The 9,264-nt window shown below is 33.4% G+C and overlaps 1 protein-coding gene across 5 annotated transcripts in view; it reads right to left on the bottom strand.

Moving 5' to 3' along the window:
* Nucleotides 1-6,253: 6,253 nt before the first annotated feature.
* Nucleotides 6,254-9,264, bottom strand: part of LOC128202915 (proline-rich protein 5-like) — a 47,972-nt gene continuing 44,961 nt past the window's right edge. For 4 of the 5 annotated variants that reach the window (XM_052904090.1, XM_052904089.1, XM_052904087.1 and 1 more), the window contains exons 8-9: nt 7,736-7,978; nt 6,254-7,546 (exon numbers count right to left, since the gene is read on the bottom strand). In XM_052904090.1, the coding sequence (XP_052760050.1) occupies nt 7,329-7,546; nt 7,736-7,978 (461 nt within the window). In that variant the 3' untranslated portion in view covers nt 6,254-7,328. The remainder of the gene's footprint in view (nt 7,547-7,735; nt 7,979-9,264) is intronic. The other variant, XM_052904091.1, reaches the window with a different exon arrangement.

The raw sequence follows: 9,264 nt of genomic DNA, 5'->3' as shown, positions 1-9,264 counted from the left end.
TGTAATCTAATGCGCATTAATTTCAATTTGCTCTGCCAAAACTTACATAGCCAAATTGATGAATGATATCTAAACTTTCTTTAGATATCAAAACAATTCATATACACTGCAAAGGAATTATAACTAGTCCATTGCCCCGTTAAATTTAAGATCAAGATCTATTGTGATAATTGTACAACTTGTAATAATTCTGATTCACTTATTTGTTGCTTAGCAATGCTTGGCTCGAAATTAATATCATGAAAGAACTCACTAATGCTCCTGGTTTCTTTCTACACGCTTCGCATGGTAAAGTTACGCAACATTTATTACTAACGCAATACACACAGGTAACATCTAACAGAAAACGAATGTCAAATTATTTAAATATTAAGAACTGCAATTCGAGGGGTGAAAGCGAAAAGGTTCTATCTGATTCTTTATTTAATGTCACTTAGAACTTTTTCGCTTTTACCCCTCGAATTGGATGGATCGTTAGTGTCACATATGTATTTAATTGGAAGTTGTACTTGCAAATTGTAAAAGACGTTCTCTTGCCTGTCCATTCTTACAACATGCTCATCATGTTTCTAGGTTACGTATTCGACGTTCATTGAATAGGTTTATAGCATTGTATACATTACTCTATTTCGCCAATAAGTTAGGTATATAGTAAGTCAGCCTAAAGAATGGGTTTCGGAAGGATAGTAAAAGTCTCCATTGTAATATGAGTATATGTTTTTTTATTCTTGGACGCCAATTTTATTCTGATATTTGACAAATGTATCTACCTAGGATTGATAATTGAACTCAACCAACGCCTGTGTAAGTTGTAATGGTCTAAAAATACATTTTTTGGTACAACGACAATATCGATACATCTATCATGCCACTCGCAAACGTAAGAAACCTTCGAGGTTTGTACACATACATATCCATGTTTTAGTTTGTGCCATTCTTTAAACCTTTGTAACATATACTTCACTTTAAAACATACATCTTTGCGAATGCAATGTTATTTTCTTGTCCTGAATATTAGAATGTGAATTGGGAATATAAAACCTATGTTTTCAACTAATGAAAATACCCATATACACTCAATTAGTACAATGCTTTATCATTAACTGATTTTCAGACATAACGTCATAATTTAGTTTTCCACGTCTTAATAGATATAACCTTTATTTAGAGCCAATGAAATCGCCCCCGATAGTATAACGATGAATCATTAAGCCATTTTACACATTTTTTTTTATTTTTTACATTATCTATAAGTCAGATGTGCCAAGATGTCAATTAACAGGCTTGAACGAAATGGGCAGTTTCTAAATACATTGTCTTATCAATGATATGTCTGCGTTATAAGAAAGAGTTTATGGAATTGCACTCGGATGTTTTGCATATGACCGGGCAACTAAACTGTGACGCGCATCCGAAACTATTCAGAGAAATCATTAATTCGGATTACAGCAACAAGACGGACACGTATGAATACGTGCTTAAAGCGTACAAATCATGGTTCTATGAGGTGATAAGCTCCATTTGTTCTTAGAATTTACGAACAAATATCAGATATCAGAATAAAGTTATCATAAGTAAACATCCGCACCCATTAGACCCACTCAGAGAAACAAATCGAATACTGTAAATGTTGTATATACTAAACAGCGCACATTTGTCACGATAATAGTCTGTGATTTACTTTAGTTTGAAAGGTCACATGCAGGAGGTTGTGAGTGTTTTTAGTACCTAAACAAACTGGCAACCACAGGTTGGAGTTTATGAACCACTGGGCTTGTCCTCGTAGGTGTTTCCTTGTTTTGAAGTACAAGCATGAATACTTGTTTTAATAACAATGAAAAACAAGAGGGACCCCCCTGCAGTTCATGATGAGATTGAACACTCTATGTGTTTGGCTTCCGAATTCACTTGCGGCTTGAGTCTATGTTTTAGACTAAAGCTCAGAAAATTCAACTTTTAAATATTTCAAAATATCTCAAATAAAGCTGACCATGACAACAGATGAGTACCTGATTTTAGAACAGATTAAATGAGACGACACTTTTCTCTTTGCTCCTATAATAGCAGTTTAATAAGAAAATTAGAGTGACACTATTTAAAATCCGTACATACACATATATATTTAAGTAATAACCCTCAAATACTACTAAATGATTCACTTTTTGAAAATAATAATTGCTAATAACAAGTACGTAGTGTATTTTAAAGCTGAAAACGCACATTTACGAAATGATTGGTCAGTGTTAAAATATTTACAGTGATCAACTATTGTCTCACTAGGTAGAAAAACCGTGTTTTCTGCACTTTTCTTTAGAAGTAAACACGGTATCCTTCGTAAGAACCATTGTTTTCGATATTCATTCATCCTTCTCGGCAAATCAAAACAATTGAATTAATTGCGTTACTGCTTATTTGGATATACACTAATGCACTGCAACTTTAACATTGTGCTTGTCTGAGTCTGCATAATGACGTGAGTGATTATGCGCCGTGTATTCAATGAAAACGCAAATGCATTTATTGCAGTATCTAGTTCAGATTGGTGAAAAAAGGAAGACTATCATCGTAAAAAGATGGCTGTTGGATGACTGCATCGTACCTTTTAAGAGTTTTGCACTTTTGCTCCGACTTAATTAATTCGTTTGCAGGTGATGTCCGTATCCGGTGTTTAAATGCTTGCAATTGCTTTAAAGCTGCTCTCTCACAGATTGAACGTTTTGACATTTGTTTTGTTTTTTGTCTTAGAACGAGTCAATTTTTGCAAAACTTCATGGAAACCAGTTATCTAAGACTGCTGACAAACGATTAGATCGCAGATTTTTATATTTAAATTCAAAAATTGTTTTATGCATTTTGTTTAAACCGTTAGTGGTTAACCACAAAACATTAATTTTCGAACGGAAATATGAAAATCTACGATCTGATTTTTTGTCAGCAATCTTATATCATTGGTTTGAAGATGTTTACTCATAAGTTTGCTCTTTCTAAGACAAAAAAATAAAAAAGTTGTAAAAATGGTATATCTGTGAGAGTGCAGCTTTTTCAGTTAACATATAAGTTATACTCTATTCTGCATTTTTGTCAAGTTAATGTTGGCTCTGAAAAGAACTGTGTTTTATTTTTTGAATTATTGATAAATGTTGGGATATGTGTGAGGATATGATCATATCAACTGGTTTAAGCCTCCAGGGTCTGATTTCAATTACCAACTTAGATTAAACTTAAATTTATGATTAACATCTAAGTGTTTTGATTGGCTTGTATATTTTCATCGTTTATTCTCGGAAATAGTTATTTCCTTTCTGCTTTGTTTTTAAACTTTAAACAAGTTACTTGTTTTTTTTCAGATTTTATTTTCCTGAAATAAATTGCTCTGCAAAATGCGCTTGTCTAATATATCAGCTTTTCGGCCTTTAAATCGAAAGTGTGTTCTTTGTGTCTCAAATACATCATTCAAAATACCCCGAATATAAAGAGTTATTATTCCATAAAGCGATGAGAATAATTAAATTAACATACAACCTAACTATTGCCCAGAAATGCAAGTAACTACCTTGTTTAAAATTGTACTCCCTACCTCATCAAGAGTACACATCTATAAAAAAGTTTTTTCTCCATAAAAGTTGCATTCAAGAACATTCGGTATCACTCCTTTGCACTGGAATTACCATACTTTTAGAAAACAAATCCTTTTACAGGGAAAGCAGGCAGCGAAATCAATAATGCCACCTTGATAGACTCAGAGAACTTTAACTACAAACAAACAGTTTTTACAAGAAAGACTGGCAACAAAACCAACAAAAAACAATGAAGTAAACTGTGAACCTGAAAAAAAACTAAAGGTCCAAACGTAGTCTTACTATTTTGTAAAGGATTGTGAAATATAATAAAGCAGAAATATCATCTGACCGAACATCATTCCATTCCTTCCTTCTGCCATTCGTGAATGATATTGCCTTTATACAACCGTTACCTCACCTACCTTCACTATAGCTTTTAAATCAGCTGCTCCAAGTCTTAAATATATACCGCGTTTCGATGCTGGTCTGAGAAAACGCCAATTCCTTCACGATCGGCTTCGTCTTCATTGTAGCTCACGTAAGCACGACCTCCACCGGCGTGCTCTTATTTTCTAACCCTTATGCTCGTATGGCCAACCGAACATGTAGCCTATTCCCTTATGAACTGTAAACACTATGAGCATTTGCGACAATTCTTCTCTTCTAACCTTCAATGCCATCTTATCATTAATAACCTTCTATATGCCGATGATCACTTAACCCAGGAAACAGATCAAGACGTCAACTTAAAAGTTCACCAGTTTCTGGTCAGTGATATGTCTGCCTTAATTGGGCGATGGTCTCGAGTCCCCTTACTGTTCATACCTACTATCAACTACAATAATTGGCACATATGTCCGTCTTCATACTTTCGTTGATATTTTTGATTTCTTACCATCACATGTGCCTTTAATTCACGTATAATTTAGTACTGCTCATTTCTTTTCAAAATACATTGTGTTTACATTGTGTTTTCATATGTGTTTTTTAATATAATTCAAAAATCATTTCACATATTTTTGTACCATTTTAAATTTTGCTATGACAACTGCCACTTTTAAATTTTCAGCTCAAGGAGAAATTTGTATAAATCTGTCAATCTTGTTTTCGTATCCCTTTTAATCCACTTCATAATCTTTTACATATATTTTTAATAGTTTATACAACTCTTTACACGTTATAAAGATTCACAGATTTCGGATTGAGAAGTATGTACGGATACAAGCTGAGATCTCGAAGATGTTTTAAATAAAACAACTGCATACCTGGCATGCATATTCAGAAAGAAGGTTTATCAAAAACGCAAAAGCTTATCAAGCCAAAACAAGCCGTGTTATTGCAAGTTTCTTTAACAACACTGTCAAAAAGACTGATTTACAGACTCCCAGATCTTCGGAGCTACTTGTGTGCAATCGCACCGGGTTATTGCGGACGGACTTGATATCACTTGCCAATTATATATAACCCTAATGGATTTTTAGCCTAGATAATATGTTGAAATATCGTCGATCATGATTAATGGTTTTAAAACGTCCCATGACGTGATAGGCAGCCCAAAAAAGTTGTATTTTCTTTATTTTCAGACTGATATCATCAAACCGAGGCCACAGGCAACTATTTAAAGTAAGCCAGGGGCAGCTGTTGTGATCTGCATCATGCTTTCAGGTACATGTATCTGTCGTCTATATCAGATTCATTAAATTCAAGAACAAGAGCCATATCTTCATCGCTGTACATTACTTGGTTAAAGTCGAATAACATCTACTCCTTGGCGTATCATAGAAATGTTCACTCGTAGTCAATCTTATACATAACAAACTATGAAACTGTGACTTTGGAGGCTGATTAAAAGTGCAGTCACGTTAACACGTCTTGGTATTGGAATTATATAAACTGTAAATCTGCGTGATACTTATACTTTTCTTTTCACAACGCATGCACTTCGACTATGATTTTCATAGATCGCTCACGTTAAAACGGCAGTCGACTTATTAACGTCTTGGTATGGTACTTACATGTATATGAATTGATGCTGTAAACTTGACAGACGTTAGCGACTTGTTTATATTAATTATCTCAGTACGATGCATGTTCTTTTACTATGTAAATGTAACGTTATGTGTTCGTTGGGATAGCATAGTTCACTGCTGTTGCGTGGTGTTTTTAAGTGTCTTATGCTAAAGACATATAAGGGCCAGTGTGCAAAAGTGTTTCAATGTGCGACAACATATTCTCATAATTGTTTGACGTTTCACCCAATTGCTAAGGCGTTAATTAACTTACTTGTAGTTATGAAAGCTTGAGTTGAGTGAATATCAGATACTTGATACTGATAGTAGTGATATTCTAATAATGTTTACATGTTTGAGGCTTTATGACTCCTGTCGTTTTCGTGTAAGTAACTTGTTACCATGCTATATACGATATGAATATTGTAGTTATCGTTTTTTTTATGTGCATAATATATTTATATCTATGTATGATAGTTTACTTGTAAATATGTTATGCTCTCCATTACCGGAGGAATAAAACGTATCTTTCTATCTAAACGTATCTTTCTATATTTCTTATCTATTTTGACTGTCAAGGAATAATCACACATAACTTGAAAAGTTTTAATATAAATATCTATTTATATTTTGTAGTAACTCCATAAAATATCATATATAAAAATATAATTGTAATACAAATATCGAATGAAGAATGCAATTGTAATACATGTATGGCTTATATAATACATTTGTATTAGAAAAAAATCATATATAACATACAAAATACATTAAGGATACATATATCACATAAAGAATATAATTGTGATAAATGTATCAGATAAATAATACAATTGTTATACATACATTGCATAAATAATACATTTGTAGTAGAAACATTACATAAATAATACAGTTGTAATACATACATCGCTTAAAGACTACAATTGCAATACATGTATCGCATTAATAAGTGTAGTACAAACCATTCGTAAAAAATACACATTATACAATAATGTATGCGCATAATATAATTGAACAATGGCCAATAGCTCTTCATTGTTAGTTGCCTTTCATAGGTGAGTGGTCAAAAGTGCTTTAGTGAGAGTGATTAATAAAATGTTGTAATATGTTGTTTCACAATCCTTGTAAAATAAAAAAGTTTAAATTAAAGGTGCTTTAAAAAAGCTGTAGTAAAAAGGCTGACCGAGTTCAATCAAATCTCCCGAGTACTTTTCTTACGAAAAAAATAACAACATGAATGTCTATGCATATTTCCGCATTGGTACATTGTGGAACCAATGAAACTGCCTCATTAATTATTTGTAATTACAAGATTGACCTAGCCAAATCGTCCGCAGTAAATAACGAAGCATAGGGCAGTAGTTTATCGGGGGTATCGACGATGGGTCCTACACATCAATCTTTTTTATGATAGCGCATGTGTTTGATTAACACAGCTTATAGCACGTGATACACTGTTTTATAAACAGACGTATTGCACTGCAAAAATGCGTCACTATAGTAGGACATAACTACTTGTATACAATTGCTACTAAATCAGCCAGCACACGTGCAGAAACATCAACGGCATTTTCTTTAACGAATTACGTTTTTCCCAAGCCTATTTTAACATACAAAATGAATCATACCTTCGCCCTGTATCGTTCACGTCATTTTAACATAGTGCGGGTACACGTTTGGTGTTCCAAGAGAAAAAAGGTAAAACTAATTTAGTATTAAACATGCTATCACAGGAAGTTACGTCATATATATGACGTCAAGAAGTGGCGATACTATATCGTCTAATGGTTCCCCTATCTTGTTCTTTGACCGATGCTAGGAGAGGGTTTGGTAAGAGACCAGAAGTGCGTTTCCCAAGGGGTCGGTGTGAAACGCCTGATAACAAGGGAGATAAATGTTTGTGTCCTTTGCTTCCGGGTGTGACGTCACTTCTGTCACTTATGTCGTCATCGGAATCGCTTTCACAGGTTGTGACTGCAAAATAAATTAAAACCATATTAATTCATATTAACGCTATCAGCTAATATTCACATTGGCTTCATTCGTTTACTTTTTTTGAGTCCTGAGTTATACATATCATATAAATATAATTCAAAGTTTTAACACTAAATAATAGTCAAAAATGTATTTGGAAAACTCGGACTATACTCTACATAAACTCACATATCACAGGAATGTTTTGTATTCTGGACGGAACTTTAAAGTTGCTGCGTATTTCTGGTTCATTTCCGCCATTATAGTACCCCAACAAGCCGAGGTAAGGGGAAACAACTGTGGCGACTAGACTCTCCAAACGGAAGTAATTTTCGGTGATCGGGGTGTCCTGGACGCTTTGTAGAATTAAAAGCATTTGCCGATTCGAAGCAGACACAGTTTCTTCATTTGATATGGCATTTTGTAGAGCGGCTGGAAAAAAGAGAGAATTTTAATACTTTCTTGTCAGATCTTGAAACAATGGTATTTGTGGTGTCCAAGAAACATGTAAGTGTTTAATCTTTATTGTTCGATATGTTTTGATATTTGTAATATTTGGGCTTATAATGTGGTTATTCGTATGTGTGGCTAAAATTTCACTCTGTCGATTTGAAATGTGTTTCAAAATGAAGTGCTAAATGTGTTTAAGCTGCCATGTTTTGAACAATTTAGCACCTTACGAACATTCAAATATCTTAAAGAACGCTTGAAGTTGAACATTCTCTAATTGCTTTTCATTAAACAAGACTGTTTTGTCAAATCACATAAGCTGTACATAGAAACTTGCCGAAATAGACGCAGTATAATTCTACTGTGTGTAATTCAATCGATTTAGAAAACGAATATCAAGTTTTCATAATATGCACGAGCGGATCCAGGATTCCACGTTAGAGGGGGCGGGACTTAGGGGCGTACCTTTTTTACTTGCCGGGTGGGCCCCCTCTCCCCCCCCCCCCCCGAATCCGCTAGTGATATGCCTTTATATGATTAAAGCAGAAAACAATGATTAACACCATATTATATGGGAAAAAACAGGTGTAAGTTCATTTAATCAATGAAATAAAAACAAAAATGCAATTACCAAATTGTTAGCATATGTATTTGCATGTATCAAACATTCATATACTTAGAAATTGTATGAAAAATAAGACCAGTTTAGACCATGTGAATAAAAGACTAGATTATCTTCTTTAAAGCTGCACTCTCACAGATTTACCGTTTTTACAACGTTTTTTTTATTTTGTCTTGGAATGAGCAAAATATTGCATAAATATCTGCAAACCATTGATATAAGACTGCTGACAAAAGATCAGATCGCAGATTTTCATATTTCCGTTCGAAAATTAATGATTTATGGCTAAAAACGAAAATGCATAAAACATCAATTTTTGAACTTAAATATAAAAATCTGCGATCTAGTGTTTTGTAAGCAATCTTATATAACAGGTTTACATGAATTTTCGCATAAATTGGCTCGTTCCAAGACAACAAAAAAAAAAAAAAAAAAAAAAAAAAATTGTTAAAATGGTAAAACTGTGAGAGTGCAGCTTTAAAGTGAATCATGAACAAAAAATATTACTTGTATAACTTGTTTTCTTGTGGTTTTTTTGTTCTTTTTTCTTTATTCCCTTGTCTCATTTTATGCTAATACCTTGCATCATTGTGACCATGTTCACATGATACATCATGATTCCTATAATATTTTCCCAAAAACTGTT

The sequence above is a fragment of the Mya arenaria genome, chromosome 9, assembly GCF_026914265.1.
Source record: "Mya arenaria isolate MELC-2E11 chromosome 9, ASM2691426v1".
Classification (NCBI taxonomy): Eukaryota; Metazoa; Mollusca; class Bivalvia; order Myida; family Myidae; genus Mya; species Mya arenaria.
Note: the sequence above shows the minus strand (reverse complement) of the source record. Positions and strands in the feature narration are given on the sequence as shown.